The sequence below is a fragment of the Glossina fuscipes genome, unplaced genomic scaffold (genome assembly GCF_014805625.2).
Source record: "Glossina fuscipes isolate IAEA_lab_2018 unplaced genomic scaffold, Yale_Gfus_2 1, whole genome shotgun sequence".
Lineage (NCBI taxonomy): Eukaryota > Metazoa > Arthropoda > Insecta > Diptera > Glossinidae > Glossina > Glossina fuscipes.
In genome coordinates, this window is record NW_023998415.1 from 39351558 (window position 1) to 39369809 (window position 18252).

The window sequence follows — 18252 nt, forward strand, 5'->3', positions numbered from 1 at the left end:
TGTCAACTTCGTCTTAGTGGACATGGAAACGTTTACAACAGATACGCACAGACGGATATACCTAAATCGATTCAGAATTTGACGCTGATCAAGAATATATATACTTTATGGCGTGTCTGTAGCATCCTCCTGGGTATTGTGTACGTTTTGACAAAATGAATGCATTCCTCACCCTTCACAATCAACAAAATACCTATGGACCCCGGAAAAAATGGAGGCGCGTGTTAACGAGCATTGGTGGCAGGAAGTGTGCATTGCAGGCTTATGATTAGATTTGGGCTTATTAAACAATTTTACTCTGCGGAACTAATAAGGAATAACTGGGTTTTAAACCATACCTCTGCGCTAGAAACTTCAAATGACAATCGGCCGCCAGAGCTCACCCTGGCATCACTATCCGCGCAAGAAAACATAAGCTGCCAACTAAAGAGAGTAAGACAAACAGCATCGGATTATATTCGAAATCATTTTAAAGGAATCGTCCTACGAACTTATGAACGGGGAGACATTAAAGACAACGGTGACGCATTGAAGGCAATGATACCACCACAAATCAACAAAAATATTATTGATAAAATTCCGCACGCAGAGAAGAGGAGATTATTTTGCTCCTTCTCTTTCCGTTTTGCTTTTCAAAGAAAGGCTTCTTTTTTTCGGACCAAAATATCTTCCCGCATTGTCCAACAGTTAATATGCATGATACCATTGTAACTGGGCCACTATACGATCAACATAGTATATGGGGCAGCACATCTGCGCACATGCGACATAAAATGTGTTTATCAATTGAAATTTTTGTAAGGGAATTAGTAACTTACGTCGACAATCCGTTAATTCACCAAGGACATTACAGTATCCACTAGGAGAGGATAAAGATTAACATGAACGACTCCATTTTATACAAATTATCGAAACTAAAAAGTAAAAAAGTGAAATTCTTATACAATGTAAACGTGACCGTTTGTACGTCCGTTGCCGCTTAAATTTTCACATGATAAACTGCTGCCCTAGCTACCCTTTGTACAAGAACGCATTTATCCATTATATCGGTTCTCTTCTTGCACCGCCTCAGCCCAACGATGTAGGACTAATTTAAATTTATGTTTGTATTTATATGGATTTTAAAGTATTCTTGCTTCTATCGAAGCCTGCGGCTGGTGTTCATATTACGGCAATCTGCTGTAATGCAATTTATATGATAGTTTTGCATGAGTGATTATGCCTATTGAAGTAATCCGCTTCAGAGCAGTTTAGTGTATCCTGTCGTTGTGTAGTTTATTTTCTCCCGTTATAGCACAGTACATCCAACTTAGTGTAGGTTGATTTCTTCCTGCAGTATGTATTCTCGATCATTTGTACTCGGCATTATATCGCTGCTGTAAAGCATTCCCGTTCCTTTCCCAAAACGGCATTTCCTCTCACTTACCCAGGTTTCCTGCTGTTCGCATCTATCATGAATTCTTCTGTCTCAGTAGGATTATACTCCACGTATTAGCTTCTGTTTCCGGTATGACTTGAATGACTACAATTCCGAAGATGTAATGATACGCTGTTACTTTTCACATATTAGTTGCTTTGAGTAAGAGTTTCTGTGAACAGCGGACAAAAAAAACCTCAAGAAAACGTGGGTGTTCTCAGTTTAGATTGTACTATAGTCGTGTCTTTTATAAGAACTTTCACGGGTTCTCCCCATATCTTGATTGTTGGGAAAAGAAGAATGATTGTGCGGTGCACATTATACACAAACAAATTTGATACTGATCAGGAATATATTATGTATATTTCATGCGATCCCTGAAGCTTCCTTCTAAGTGTTGCAAATGTTTTAACAAAAGTACCACACTACCACCCCTCAGTGACGGGTATAAAAAACAAAAAAAAAAAGTTTTACATATTAATGCTTTATATATATTATTTTATATACGCGATTAATACCAATGACTTGAAATTACGCAATCATCACTCGTAAGCATTATGCGTAGCAGTAATTGTTGAAATTATTAAATCAATACATAGATAATAAGAGTGTTTAAGATAATTTTAAGAATAAAAGCGGAAATGTATTTCAGAGACGTTTGCCAGTAACGTAACATAATTAGCTTTGTTACATTTGAGTGGAGAAATGCTTTTAAAGATTGATTTAAATGACATTACACTGCTTTTGCAAAGCAGGAGTGCATACGATGCCGCGTTTTTAAACGCGCACACGCTATGCTAAACATTGAAATGCAAATGAAAATAAAGTGTGTGCCTGCAAAGGCTTTTGGGATTTTTGGAAATATTATCTAAGTTAAATATGATTTACAAAACATATATCAGACCGAGAGACTATCAAGTCCCCAATAAATTTCGCCGCCCTAATATTAGGCGTTTGCAAAAATGTTAATCATTTTTTCGTTTCAAAAAGGCATTTATTTTTGAAAATTTATACAATATATATTAATCATAATAGTTTCCATCATTTTCTACAAGATTTTACAATATTCTTGGCAATATGGTGATATCCTGTCGAAAGAACTTATATCGGTTTGGCAGCGATCCGAATTCATTCAATTTTACGGACCCGCGTGCCAGCCGAGCAGTGCGGCACCGATCTGAACAAGCGGTAACCAGGAGGCAACATGTCTAGTGTGTACGCTGTGCGTGGCAGAACTTCCCATTCGAGCTGCAAGAATGTAACCTGAACAACTCTTGCAACAAAAGGCCAAAAAAAGGCATTTTCAGGTAACTCGTGCCTGCGCTTCAAAAACCGTTGAACTAAAAACCGACATTTGGGATATGATGGAGCAGCATTGCCGCAAGCCTCTGAACATATTTAGTGGGCTTCAGCAGCCGATTGCTTCAAACAAACAATAAAAGTAATGAATTTTGGATGCTCCATGATTGGCGTCAGCGTACGCCGAATAAATTAAAAATATTAAATGAAAAACTATTTTTTTCTTCTGTTTTATGCAGCGGAAGGTCAAAACCATCGAATTTAGCCGTTATGTACACGGGCAATTCTTTATCATTTTTGTTTGTAGAAGCCACTGGTCCAAATTTTTCCAAACACCTAATAAAATAATCTATTGACTGTTTTCATAATCACACTAGGTAGGCTGTCGAAAGGTGGAATACAATTAAACTACAATTTAAGCCGTAAATGAACAATTTAATAAAGAAATGATTATATCTTATATATATATATATATAATGCTTACAATGCTTACAAGCATTGAGCTAGGATAGGAAAACATCGCCAGCTACTTATTTCATGTGTATATGTTTAAAGATACAAAAAAGTGTTGGTATTCTGAAAAGTAGGCAGCATGTGAAAGCACACCTTTTCATCGTCAAAATATGTGTTAAATTAAGTAGCGTTACAAGATCCAGGAAAACAACGCCAATTATACCATGACGGCGACGATCCCCCTTACAAGTGTTACTATTTGGACGACTGTAAATTAAAAATAATGCATTTATTGTATTAAGTACATAATTATTTTCCTTACCGATGCTACTCGCTCAGCATTGACCAGCATGGCAACCTCAAGCGTGAGTTGCAATTATTACTCGAAAGTAGATATAATGCATCATTCTAGTATTTTGCACCACAAAACTTCAAAATGAATGCTAAGACCTTCTCCGATGGTTTGTCATACTTCCATATACCTAATAGTATGTACATATGTATGTACATAATTGGTTTATTGAAAATATGTGAAAATATTGACATTTTCACACTCAATTCCGGACTTGATCACACATCCCCCGTTTTTGAGGTTATCACCAGATTACTTTCCGCTAAGGTTCCGATCAAGCTGTGGTGAGAACGCAACGAAGTCTCCCCTGAATGAATATTTCCACCTAAACACCGTCTTAGCCGCATACATGTGTAAATAATTGTTCGTTCAATCTTATATGCATACAAAGTTTGGGCCATTGCGATCTCTTCTCTCTTAACTCTTCTTCCGCAATCAACTTGCTGTTAGCTTCGCTTTACAAGTCTGCCAAAGTTTCTGACATCTGGGGGCAAAATAGGGTTTTCTCATCTTTGAAATCCAGATTCTCTTTTCCGCAAAAAAAGACGACAAATGAGTTTGCCGCCAAAAAGAGTAGAAAGTTTGGCCAACTTTCTATTATAAAATAGAGAAATTGGACGTCTTGCCTCGAGATAATACCATCTTTTTATCTTTCAGTTGTGAAATAAAGTCTTGTGTATATTCAACATCGGTAAAACTATTCAAATATCATCTTGCAGTGAAAAAACTCAATGCTGGCAGATTTTTGTTACACGAATGCCTACAAGCATTGCAACTTCGTGTTCGATATTTTCATTTTACTGGAAAGTCTATCTGCATGTTGGCAATGCAATTCAATTATACACTCGACAACATAATATGATAAATTAATTATAGTCAGTGCACCTTACATTGTTGTATATGTTCTTAAGTTCTCTTCGTTGTCATTGCTTACTTCATTTTACAAACATATTTATTTTTACACATTTCACAGACCGAAAAAAACCAGGGAGGTATTAATGTATTAACCCGATAGTTGATAACCTTTCTTATTTGCTTCACGAAAGACTTTCGTATTCATGCCGAATGAGAAAAGCAGAAAAAAGCTGTTCCAGCTGTTTCACCTCTCTGATGATATCTCAATAAGGGGGAGAGAAAAAAAGGATTAAAATGGACTTTATATATATTGTGTTTGTAATAGGTATTTAAAAGCCGTTTTTGAATGGACGAGCGAATTTTTCAACTGTTGTGTCCACGTAAAGCAAAAAAAAAAAAAAGGAAAGGAATGCTATCATATACGTGAAGCAAAAACGGCCGAAAAATGAAAACGTAAGCTAAACGTATGAAAAATGCAACGTTTTTTGCTATCAACAAACAATGAAATGAACACTATAATTGCGTTATGCGTTTGATAGGTGCACAGTAATACCATTAATACAGAAGGAGTAGGAGTAAAAAGAAGATTGTGATGACAGAACGCAGTACCATAATGGAAAGGAGAGAGATTATCGTCGAACAATGCTAGCAAGGGTGACACTTTATTCTGGAAGTCTGCAACTGCTTTTCCATCATTTTTTTTGTTTTTTGGTAGCTTGGTTAGCTATATTATTTTCCAAATTACTTAAGTTACTTTAATTTTTTCTTATCTCTGTCTGTTATGACAAATAATAAAAGTAACCGTTAAAAAGCCTAAAATGTTAACCATATGATCTTGTTTTCTCAATGCATTCATTGTTCAATTGCACACCACATTGCAATTTTAGCTTCGTGCGCCGCGCATAACGCACAACGCATAACCCAATCATTGTGTCAAATGCACAGTTTACATTTCGAGAGAGGATTCGGACTGTGTTTTGGCATTTATTAATTCTGTTTACTTTTCGATCCATTCGTACACGACTGTCACGGTTTGGTTGTTGTATTTATTTTGATATTGTTTACTTTCCGCGTCTTCTTACTTTTCGACTAACGAGTAGAGATTTGCCGCGATTTTCAAAAAAAAAAAAGAAAAGAAAAGTAGTTAAAGTGATTTAAGGCATATGAACACATCTCGTGTAAAAATGCCTTCTTGCAGAGTTGAAATACAAGCAAATTTTGTAATAAAGAAACTACAGCCAATGATGAAACTTACAAAAACAAATACCTGCCGTTTTTGGCTAATTTACATATACTCTATCAGATGGTCACATGCTGTTAGCAAAAAAAGAACTGTAACATTGAAGGTGCAGTCCTAGATATGAAATACAAAAGAATTAATATCAATTAGAAGAAAAGGGCTCAGACTAAGTTCTTATAGAATTGGAATTCCCATAGTCCAATTATAATAATCAGTATTCTTGGATAGTTGGAATGCAAGTAATAAGGAACAAAATAAAGAGCAGAACAATGAATGAATGAATGAATGATAGATTCCTTCAGGGGCCGGTTTACGGTTCTCAATATCGAGTGCGTATTCGATCCGACAGTCGTCTTTTACATGCGAACCACCACCAGTTAAATTTACTTTATATTAATAATCTACACATACTTTTAACTTAATTTAAGTTAGATATAAGTTCGCTCTTTCCCGCTTACATGCATACATATAAATGCTGTTAACATGCATGCATACGTATCATTCGTTTTTGAACGACCGCAAAGCTTGGTCGTTTTAACAAACAAGATATTATCGTTCATTACAATTTCAAATAAAATAAATCAAGAAATCCCATCGCCATCTTCAACATCCTCATTTATTCTCGTTTTCGTCTTTACAAATGTAATTCTCATTTCGTTTCATTATCAAATAGCATAAAATATTGGAGCAAAAAAGCTTACATCGCACACAAACAATCCTATCGTTATTCATTATATATATATGGTATATATATATGATACGATATGATAATATATATATAGATTATTTAATTTATTATTACAATTTTGGATGAGGCATGTGAAAACGATGGTCGGTGAAGCGAAAAAGCATTCGAGATATATAAAGCACTTGACGGGGCACGAACGCCATGTCAAAAATTTGCAAGAAACCATACTAATGGACGTAACTATTTGATATATTTTGATTTTGGCAGGTTTGAATTTGTTTAGTAGCTGCCACATGTGGCTAGTCACCTTGACCCAATAATATACTTTTTATTTATGTAATTTACATAACTTTTTTTTCGCCCGCATTTTTTCATATATATATTTTAATAAGAAATATGTATTTATATATGAAAAGATTTTGTTGTTACTTTTAGTTTTATGGTTTTTCAGATTGTTATAAGATAAAAAGGAAAAAATAGTTTTTAACAAGGATCAAGGACCGGTAACCATATACGAGAGTAGACGTGTACTAAAAACAAATTAACTTTAATTGTAATTGCGACAAAAGTTGTTCAATAATTAAATAAAAAAGCTCTGGTTCCCTTGCATTTGCAAATTATTAAACGAAAATCTCTCTATTAAGAAACATCATAACGTTTGTCATTTTAATGTTTCCATGTAACTCTCTATATGTTTTTGGATATTCTGCATCTCAAGAACAGTCTAAATAAGGAATAAAAAGAAAAGTAAAATAAATGGGTGTAAATTCGTTCAGAAAAGGCTTACTTACCAACTACCCTAATTCAAACGCGCAAATTGTGAAGCTGACGTTTGCAATGCGTTAAATGTGGACTGACCTTATGCATCAGTGCATCTATTTCATGCACGATGTGTGAATGAATGAAGTTTTTATTGATCAAGACATCTTCGTCCGTCCACTTATCTTTAGAAAGTATCTAACATAATTTTTGAAAATGTCTAATATATAAAAATATATAAATCCTTAAAATGGGCAATGAATCGTTCGGCTGGCTCGTGTTGCTAAACCGGTTTAACATTGACGGTCATACGGTAAAAAGTAGCATCTCAAAACTCTATTAAAAGCGGTATTGGAACGTTAACAAGACCAGATTGATATCGAAATGAAAGGGAAAGCCAGCCATTAAAAAGTCCAATCTAATGATTTTGAACATGCTTCCACTTATGCGCAGACCATCAGTTCTATTGAAACTAAGGAGTCATTTCGACTTTTCCGTGACAAGTTCAGGCGTATTAACTTTTTTTCGGGCAATGCAACATTTCCGATGTATTAAGCCTTCCCATAGAATTTTCAAGCTGAAAGAAGACAAAAATACACAATAATAAACTTAAAAGAAATGTTGGCAAGAGGTCATACTTCATAATGAGCACGAGCATGCCTGCTCGTTCACCACATTTGGCTTCAGATGTCCAATGCAATTTCCAAGCAGTAATGTTTACAACTGGATCGATTAACAGCGATTCCGTAAAACAGATACCAATAATTTCGTGAAAAGTTTACTTTATCTTCGAAAGACTTTTAGAGTAACTTTTTGTACTGTATTTGACATCTGGTATTGTTACATAGTTCGCCGCGTTATTAGTGCATAAAATATATTTCCAAAAACCGGGCGCTGCTGATTGAAATATTACAAAGTAATCGAAGCGGCGGCGAAGCGGTGTTCAACTTAGGCGGCATAACTTAGACCTAAAATTATTAATAGTACCCAACTAAAAATTAATAAACAAGAAGTTAGAATCACTTTGAAATTATATATGATTTGGATTGCCATACCTGCATGTCATACTCGCGTTGCTCGCCTTCGATCCGATTTCCAATGAAATATGCCGCGCAAGCATTGGGTTGTGCCGAAATGATTTCAACGTTTCCTCTCCATTATAAATTACCGCACTTGGAATTGAATTAATTAAATAAACATGAACAAATTTCCTTACATGCGTTCTTTTTGTTGTCGCACAATGTGTCCCAGTTGAGTACAACTATTGGGTGAATATTGATTGATATGTTGCATGACATCTTTAGAAGTTTGCAATGGGACCTTTTGGAAGGTTAAAGGTGTGAGCTGGGAGGGATAGAATATGTATTTAGCTACAAGGCAAAATTTTTTTTTGGTGAAAATAATGTTGACATCATTGATACCAACTCTCGCTTTAACGGTGAAAACGGCCGAGTTATTTCATCACAATCGTTATTACTGAGGCAACTACAAAATAGTTGGCAGGGTTTTTCGTCTTACTCACATAAGTAAATGTTTTCAATGCCCATAATCTTACTGATCTGTTCGTCTTGTTTTCTTTTTGTATAGTCTTTACTGCATAAGCTACGGAACGAACTGAAATAGTCTAACGGCAGTTGCTGTTATTGCAGGAGTTGCAATGGCACAATCTAGTGATAGACTTGATTTGTATTTCGGACTAAGTATTTTTCTTCTTCTTTAAATGAGATCGAAATTTTGCGGACAATTCCCAAGTTCTCTGTGCAAATGTGAGGGTCACCTGGCTTCAGCTATTTGAATTTGAATTCGTGATCTTTAATAAAATTGTTGGTATTTTGGGCATTGTCGAAATGTAATTTGCGCAGCCATTTCTAATGGTTTCAAGACATTTAAGCCCACAGAGATTGAAGTATTTGATATATTCATAGAAAAGGAGGCCGCAAGTTAGGCCGATCCAATGAACGTGCATAAAAACATAAAAATCGCAAATAGTATCAATATCACAGAAGTTGGCCTGATCCAGAGTGACACTCTTATCATGCAAAGTTGGAAAGATATTATCACCTTCAGGAACGGAGGCAACAACATTGTCATAACTATTTTAACTATCTATCTCTTTCTTGAAATTTGTAGACACATACCTAGAATCATTGATATTGATAACCGTATACTCAGCAAAGAGCAACGATGTAAGAATCTTAACAATTAGCTGAAAATCCTTTTTTTTTATTAGTTAAATTTTGATATACAGGAGATTGAAGTGAAGAATATAGATATATAGAATTCTTTCATATTTCATATTTGAAACAGAATGCTTCATTTAAATTTGCTCTTAAGCATTGAAAAGGAAAATTTAATGCAAATTAGCAAAATTGCAGGACCGAGAAAGCGTCCTGGTTCGAGCAAGGTTCTCAGACTCCTTATATAAAACGGCGTTTATTTATTTCTGCATGACACTCTCGTTGTTTGCAAACTTCTCGTTATTTATAAACAGAGTAATGTGAAACTTGCGATATATTTTCCTTTATTTTTTTTATAATGAGAAATAAGAACGAAAACTATGACGATCATGATATATAATGCAAAGAAAAGTGATTATCATTCTTACGTTGTAGTTGAAGCGAACGAGAGTAATCAGTGATCTGGTCAACATCACAGGCACATCGCAAACGATAGTCCAATTGACGTTTTGGCATTCTAACATCGAATCAGGGAGGTGGAGACATGAGAAACTTACAAATTGCGGACCGCCTCTTTCTTATTGTGCAGAGAAGTTTAAAAAATATGTACAAAAAAAATTTGAAAAACAAATCAGAATTTTTACCCATGAGTGATTCGTGATAAGTTCTCCCTTCAATGCAACATATGTAAATTATAGGATGACCGTTGATAAAACAAAAGCAAAAAAAAAAAAAAAAAGAAAGATTACTATACGTAGATTTCGTTCAACGGGCACCTTCTTTAAAAGCAGCTATGGTAGAAGGATTTGCTACGCTTCGCTAGCCAATGTTATGGTCCTACAGAGTTCCGTGATGTTTTTCACATCTCACCACGCTCGTACGAGGCTGCGATATTCTGTTTCCTCGCCACAAATTAACGATCATTGTATATATGTGTATATAGCAACCCATGAGTGACACCGAAGTGCGCTAGGCGCTCGCTATATGACAAAAAAATTACTACGTACTTGCACTTATTTTCTCTTCTTTTATCATCAAAAAAAAAATTAAAAAATTTTTAGTTACTTACTGGCCTTAATTTATATTGTTTTTAGTTTACTTATATACATATGTATATATATATATATACATTGTTCTATAGAAGCATCTAATTAATTAATAAATCAAGCTTATTATGTTCACAATAGTTAACGCAGTCCCTAAGTAAAAGGAAATAAGGCGAGATGTCTACGAGATTCAAACACAACTTTGCCCCTTACGTCTGATATTTTGGTCTAGAAGTTAGTAAAAATATTGCCTATGGCCATAAAAAATCTCAGTGAAAAAAAATATCAATTGAGCAACTAATACGCTAGAAATTTTAAAAAATCCTTAAAATTGTTGTGAATGCGTTTGAGTTAATGGATATCAAAGATTATTTGGAAGACTTATATGACTTTTTTTGCCGTTCTTTTTTTTAAAGATTTTCAAATTTTCTAAATTGACATTGAACGGATTTCATTTCATAATATTAATCATTTTTGCTAAAAGTACACCAAATAACGAAATAACCGCCGGTCGACACCTCTTCAAATAGCCTCGAAAGGGTGGACATTCATATAAGAGAGAAGGTATCGATAGAAAATCCTATTGAAACTAAAACTACATTTCACGACAAAAATGATTGCGACAATTACAATCTTGTTCACACACATAGCTTATACAGCAGAATATATTGGAATAAGAGTGTGTTAGTGCTATAATAAAAATACGTGTGTTTGCCTTGCGAATGCACTTTTTTGAAGTAATAACGCATTTTGTGTTTAACTTCGATATTGCCATGTGGCTTGTATTGTTGCAAAATTGTCACATTGTATATAGTATTACAAATACAATCTTCATCCCTGAAAGTAGACCATTATAAGAATAGTATAATAGTATAACAATATTGCGAAAAATGAAAATTATTTCATAAGATATTTCTTTGCAAGGCATGAAAAAATAAACATTTTTCATATATGTGCGCGTTGTCTTCAGAATTAAATATTGTCGCACAAGTGGTGTGGGGCATATTTTGAAGTTGTGCGTACATACGTAACAGACGGGCTTAAGATTAACCCGCCTTTTATTGTACCGATGTAAGTTAGTCTGTCCACCTGTGCGGTTAATGTCTGTCCATGTATTTTTGTATTCCATTCATCCACCTTTTATTGTACCGATCTAAGATTGTCTACCCACCTGACTGGCTAATGCCTATCCATGTATTTTTGTGTTCAATTTACAGGTCGCAATTTTTAAGATAATTCGATGAAATTTCATGGAAAATATGTCTTTGCACGAAAACGATGTGTACTTCTTGGTGTATTATTACCAAAACAATAAGAACATTATAGGCGGGCGAGACTGATCGTTTAATACTCTACACTACCTGGCCTAGTATATTTACTTGCTTGTTTTGGTTGGATTTTTGTAGCGTGAAAGAGATTGGAGTTTCCACCCATTCTATTGTTCTCTATTGAAAGATGTCAAATATATTAGAAAATTAAAAACATTTGACATAATATACAGTGAAACTTCTGTTCAGTTGACATTCGCTTAATAAAGTGAATGTTACAGACAAATTTCTACCTTTCATAAGAACACAAAGAAAAGATTTTCGGTCCCCTAAGTATTCGCTTACAAGAAATCAATTAGTTGCACTTCTTTCGGCCATAAATAATCGGGTTATATAAAGACTTCACATCCATAGTTAATATTCAATTGATGTGCAACGACGGCTATCTCTTTCCCGTGTAAATATAAAAAAAACTGCCAATAAAAGTTTCTATCACTTCCAAATTTTCTTTTACTTTTTCAAATATTTTTATGTCAATTTAATATAAGACAAAAAAATCCAACGTTTTTCGTATTTTTTTTTTCGGAAAATTCAAAAAATTTCTTGTAGATCTCGTAAAACTTAATAAAAAAAAAAATAAAGATGTTTCGGTTTTCAAAATTCTTCATTGTATCCAAATTGACGGATTACAACTGGTACAAAACTGTCCTGGAACGAAATATTGGATGTATTTGTGAACACTTAAGCAGCCCGGCTTTGTTAAATAACTGCGTCTTCAAATCATGCGTGCAAGCCCCACAGCACCATGATGTACTGTGTTCGTCAGAAAATATTATCGTTTGTGGTACAGTTTTGTGGCGCAAAAAATATGTATCCAAATATATCGTAGGAAAACGCGAATATCATATGCATCGAAAATTTGGTACGAAAACTACAATCACCGATGACACAAGCAATGATAAAACGCCTAAAACAGGTACACAACCCATTTTATATTTAATTTGGAAAATAAAATTTCTTTTTTTTTTGCGCAATGATAATTTAATAGGTAATACGTCGTCAAAAACACCTAAAAAACAGCGTCGGAATTATATAAGAAGCACACCAAAGATTAAAAGCCTGGATATCGCGAGTAAGTCATTAGCAGTTAATAAGCGAACAAAGAAACATGCCATAGGTATGTTCATAAGCAAAAACTGGGAAAATTTACAATAATTTAATTTTTTCTTTTCGCATACCGTTCCCAGAGTCTATACAATCCAATTTCTTAACGAATCTCAAATGCGCGGCCGAGGGAATTAAAATTGCCGAGAAAATCAACGAATCAAAAAATGTAATTGAGTTAAAAGAAGAGTACGAAACGAAAAAAATAAACGACTCAATAGAATCGAAGCGAAAGTCTCAAGATGCTAACGAAAAGGTACCAAACGTGTCTAAAGAAAACGTTAAAATTACTGACAAAGACATTGACAAAAAGGCGCCAAAAGAAGAAAAAGAAGTCTCTGAAGGTACTGTTAAAGCAACATCAACAGACGCAAAAGAAACCGTGGAAGAAACTGATAAAAAAGAGCCACAAGAAGAGGAAAAAAAATTCTCTGAAGCGACCGGTAAAATGCCATCAAAAAAATTGAAAGTAATCTCTGACAAAACAATTTTGGAAGAAATGAAAGCAGTCTCTGAAGACGGCACCAAAAAAATATTAGGTGAACCCAAGAAGATCTCCGAAGATGCTAACGAAACACTATTAAAAGTATTGACGGAAAGCTCTGACAAAAATATATCGAAAGAAGTGAAAGTAGCCTCTGCAACAGCCGACCGAAAAGCTACAAAAGAAATGAGATCAATCTCCAAAGACGGCGACAAAAAAAACCCAGAAATGCCCGCGGAAGTGGTTGGAAATACTGAGAAAGGAGCATCAAAAGAGTCGAAAGCAATCCTCGAAGCCATTGACAACAAAGAAAAGATAACCGATAATAATATATACTTATCGAAAGAGTTTGTTGAATCAACTAATCAAACCAAAGTCGGGGAAAATAATGGAATGAAAGTTGAATCAGCACACGTAAGTGTTTTGAATGCTCCTAAAACAGATGAGAAAAAGATTGAAACAAAAGAGTCTATCGAACTGAAAGGAATGAACAAAGTAGAACAAATACCATTGTTAGATGACATGAAAATGGCCGAAAAAACGAGTGCAGATAGAACAACTTTAATCTTAGGCGAGCCTAATTTCGACCTGGCTAATGGCGAAATAGACAAGGAATGCAAAGAATCGCTGAAATCAAGCGAATCAGACAAAACCGCAAAAATAACTTCAACTGATTCTACAATCGACAAAGGAAGCAACGAAACTGAAGCTAACAGAAAAGCGGATAAATCTACAGGGACAAAGGAAGTCACCGAGATGAAAAAGCAAGCTAATACTGCAAAAATCAAGAAAAATGCAGACAATCCTGAAAAATCTGGGAAAGATAATAAAATGACAAAATCCATTAAAAAAATAAAGAAGAGTTTTGACAAAGCTGAAAAAATATCAGAAGCAATCAAAAAGACTTTGTCTAAGACCGTAAAGCAAAACAACGCTGAAGAAGACGACGTTACCAAAAAGCCGCATAAAATTGAAGATGAAAGTCGAAAAGAATCAAATTTCCGATCGAGCCCTGCTCCTTCGATCAATATAGAAGAACAAAAGGAGCATATATCTAAAGCGGATCTGCCACCTAGAAAGGGTTGAGTCTGATTTATTTCTATATGTTTATTATTTTAACTGACTTTCAATGCCTTCTTTCAGTTCATATTGAGTACATCGAGTCAAAGAATTTGAAAGATGTCGAGATAACAAAATCCTCTTCATTGGGTCACAATATCAAACCAAAGAGGCGAAGGCGGGTATCAAAACGAAGACGTAAGTTTCATTTAAAAGAAAAATTAATTCATCAATTCATCATCGAAGAATTAGCATACAATAGACTTGTCCCACCGCCTCCCCTCTCCGATAGAAATACATGTGAGAGACTCGACTCACCTTTGTGTCCATTGTTATATCGATCGGAATTGCAAAGATCAATCTCCTTTAAGCATTGAATCATAGATGACTATTGGAAGTGGCCATTATTCATCCACTGTAATCGGAAAATTAATTTGCAACGTATAAAAGGCATTCGCATAGGGGGTAAAAGTACCCAGGTGAGAGTACCCAGACTTTAAAACATAACCGCAAACAGAAAATTTTTGCAAAGTTTATATTCTGGTTGGAGGTTATGAATATCTAACATTCCTTTCACGGCAATTAAATTTTTCTTACTCTTATTCCCTTTTGTACCTTTTTATCGAGGACGCACAATATGTTCTCGATTTTATATTCATTAAACTTCCTGATCTTTTCATGCATACATAGGAGAATTACACTGTTGATAGAATTTTGAAAAATACTCGTGGAGGACTTTCAATTTTCTCATTCAAGTTTTTATTTAATATATAGTTGAGGATACAAAATCTCGACGCACAATTCATCTCAATCCTTTAGAGAATGTCATACCGCTTGAAGTTAATTTGACACGTCCGTTACGGGTTCGCATTGAAAGTGGAAAAGTTTTCAAGCCAGACTAAATTGATTCTGCTATTAATCTTTATTATAATAAATGCACGGATAATCACATATATATATATATATATATATATATATATATATCAATATATTTTACGGAATATGGAAATATTGTCCTCTGTGCAGGCTATAAAAAAGATTTTATTTGCTATTTACAGAAGAGACTACCACCGACCCTATGATCCTCAAGTTAATACGCAGATCGCAGCTTAGTACCGAAAACTTTAAACCTTGTGAAAATAAGCAAACACCGATAACGAGTTCATCATTTTTAACTGAACCAAATACGCTAGTACAAAATCCTGAAACTAAAAAAACTTCTGAAAAGGGTACAGCCAACCCAAATGAATCAGCTACCGTAAAAGCTTCAGAATTTGATAAAACTTCTAAAATTTCAACTGGATCAACTGCTGAACAGGCGTTTGAAGCCGATAAGACTTTTAACAGAAATTCTTCGCTTTCGGCTGAATCAGCAGCCGCAAAAGCCTCTGAAACTGCGAAAACTACTGCAGCTAACCAATCATTAACTGTTGAAACTCCTGAAATTAATAAAACAGCTCAAACGAATTCGGTCCTTTCATCTGAATTGTACGAAGGAAACCATTCCACAGCTGACTCTGAATCCAATACCAATAAAAAATCCGAAACTGCACCAGAATATTTAAAACCTGGTACCGAAAGGTCTCGAATCAGTGAGATTTCGAAAATGTCTTATATCGAGTCCAAAATGAATCCTTCTCTTGATATCAAATTTCTTGAAGATAAATCATCACCTAGCTTAGATTTTAAAACCGGCAAGTCAGAGGATAATAAATCGAAAGGTACGAAAGAAAAGAAGACGCCTGAAAAGACTGATGAAGACAATTTGGAGGAGATGGGCCCATCCGCAAATATTTATATATTAGCAACCCCAGAAACTGAAAAAATTATTGAAACAGATACTAGTACAATAATTGTGGAATCTAACGAAGAAGCACGACAGGAGAAGGACACTAGTATCGAGAGTACAACTCAAGAGAGCTCTGAAAAAAAAAAAAAATTAAAAAAAACACCGCTCAGTAAATTGAAAGTTGACGACTTCATTGATAAAAAACTATCTTTGAGAAGTACTACGGAAGCAAAGGTCGAAAAAAAGCTTAAATCAAAATTGCCGACGCCGCCAAACCAGTTATATCAAGATGCCGCGCCAATCGAAGAGCAAAGGAGTACAACGCAAATGAAAGCTTTCAGAACAGGTACATGGGAAGGCGAGACCCCTAAATTGGAAGCAGAAGATACCAGCCCAACTTCCTCTACTGTTTCCTTTAAGCAGAAGGCCGATCTCGTGCCGAATGCTGAGGCAATTAAATGGGGAGGTAAATATATTTCAGATTTTGTGAAAAAACATTTAAGTTTCTGTTCAAAAGCGCTTTTGTTGGTCATCTTTAAAGTGCACCTTAAATCGATTACCAGCATAATATCTGACATTTTTGCTTTCTTCGAGATGCAACCGAGAAGGGTCTCTGATTAAGTTTTCGCATTAGATTAGCACTCATATGATGAGGAGATACGGTTGGGTAAATTTGTTGTTTGTTTCCACTATTAGGTTGGAAAGAAAATGTCACCTCACTTAATGCACCTCTTTAAGGCTTCAAGGTTTTTGAACATACGAAAACCATCATTTTGATGGCAATGTCATTCCTTTCAGAGAAGAATAAAAAAACAAAAACAACTAATTTGTCTTGTGAGTCAACTCAGCGATTTTAATATTTCCCTTGGCGTGTTCTCAAAACTGCAGAGGAAGCCTGGATCTTCCCTTACTTACACAGATCAGACATGAACTAAAGCGTAACCCATTCACAAGCGCGTCCACCATGCATTAAAAAAGAAAAGAAAAAAAAAACAAGGAAACGGTTTTAAAAAGAGAAAGGGTTGATCTACAATTAGTATTAAGTCTGCAACACTAATGGATGCAAAATTCACAAAGACCTTGAAGGCGTTACCTTCTTGTAGCAAATTAGCAGGTGCATGGTGTTTTATGGACTAAATTCTGGGATGGATCTAAATTATAAAAAAAGAAATAAAGTTATAAAAAAGCATTTGTGTCAAATTTAGCAGAATTGCACGGAGATGAAAGAAAGAAAAATGACGAATTATTCCATTTATTAGTAATAATTTTGCTAAATTATCAAACGTATTACAAGCTTGCCGGGGCCGATACTTTGCCTCTCTTCTAGATAATGAAAATGTTGTCACTGTACATATATTCCAATTTTATAGCTTATCTACCACCTGAGGCAACTTCAGTCGATACTCCAAAGAAGCCAACTCCTCCAACTCGGTTAAAACGTGAACCTATTGCACCTGGTGAAAGTACCAATACGAGCGATAGCGAACGTGATATTGGTTATACGGGCGGAAGTCAAAAAAAAAGTTAGTGTTCATTAAAGTTTTTCTTTTGTTTTGTTGTTTTTTTTTTTTTGCTTTTGCTCTTGCTCTTCTCCAATTCATTGTTAACATTGGACAACTATTTTTGTTTAATTCGTATTACAGCGTACGTACAAATATTTACATACACGTTATGGACGATGCTCGGTAGTGCAGTTGTATATTTTCTGGCCGATATATTATCGCATGATGATATTAATTCCAAGACTCCTATGTTAACGATTAATAAATATTTGGCAGCATTCCAAACCCGTAAATTATCGCATGACACAATTAATAAGCCTGAGAAGGATAAGAAAGGCAAAAAAGATAAAAAGAAAAATAAAGAGTCCGATACCACGGAAAAGGCAGACAACAGTGCGAAAGACGAAGAAAATTTATACAGTGGTGACGAAGGATTTTGAAAGAAAAATATCTTTTTCTCTTTTATAAAAATTACAAAAAAAGAAACTTGTTCGAAATTTCATTTTGTCTTTTCTATTTTTATATATTTTGATAAAACCTGCGATTTTTAATTCAATAAATTTACAGATAATTTGAAGTTTTCTGACTCAGTCGTAACATATCGAAAAGATATATTAGGAATTCAAATTCGTAGTCTTTGTCTTGAATTTTTGTGGCGGGAAAATAAGCAGAAGTTTGCAAAAATTGTTAAAAAAAAAAT

The 18252-nt window shown here is 34.7% G+C and overlaps 1 protein-coding gene across 1 annotated transcript; it reads left to right on the forward strand.

The window, feature by feature from the left end:
• Window positions 1-5505: 5505 nt before the first annotated feature.
• On the forward strand, window positions 5506-17992 carry LOC119644943. Its single transcript, XM_038044686.1, has 8 exons — window positions 5506-5722; window positions 12164-12530; window positions 12603-12686; window positions 12802-14283; window positions 14346-14459; window positions 15320-16516; window positions 17421-17573; window positions 17694-17992. Exons 2-8 carry the CDS (start codon window positions 12197-12199, stop codon window positions 17990-17992), a joined length of 3663 nt encoding a protein of 1220 aa, XP_037900614.1. The 5' UTR covers window positions 5506-5722; window positions 12164-12196.
• The last annotated feature ends 260 nt before the right edge of the window (window positions 17993-18252 follow it).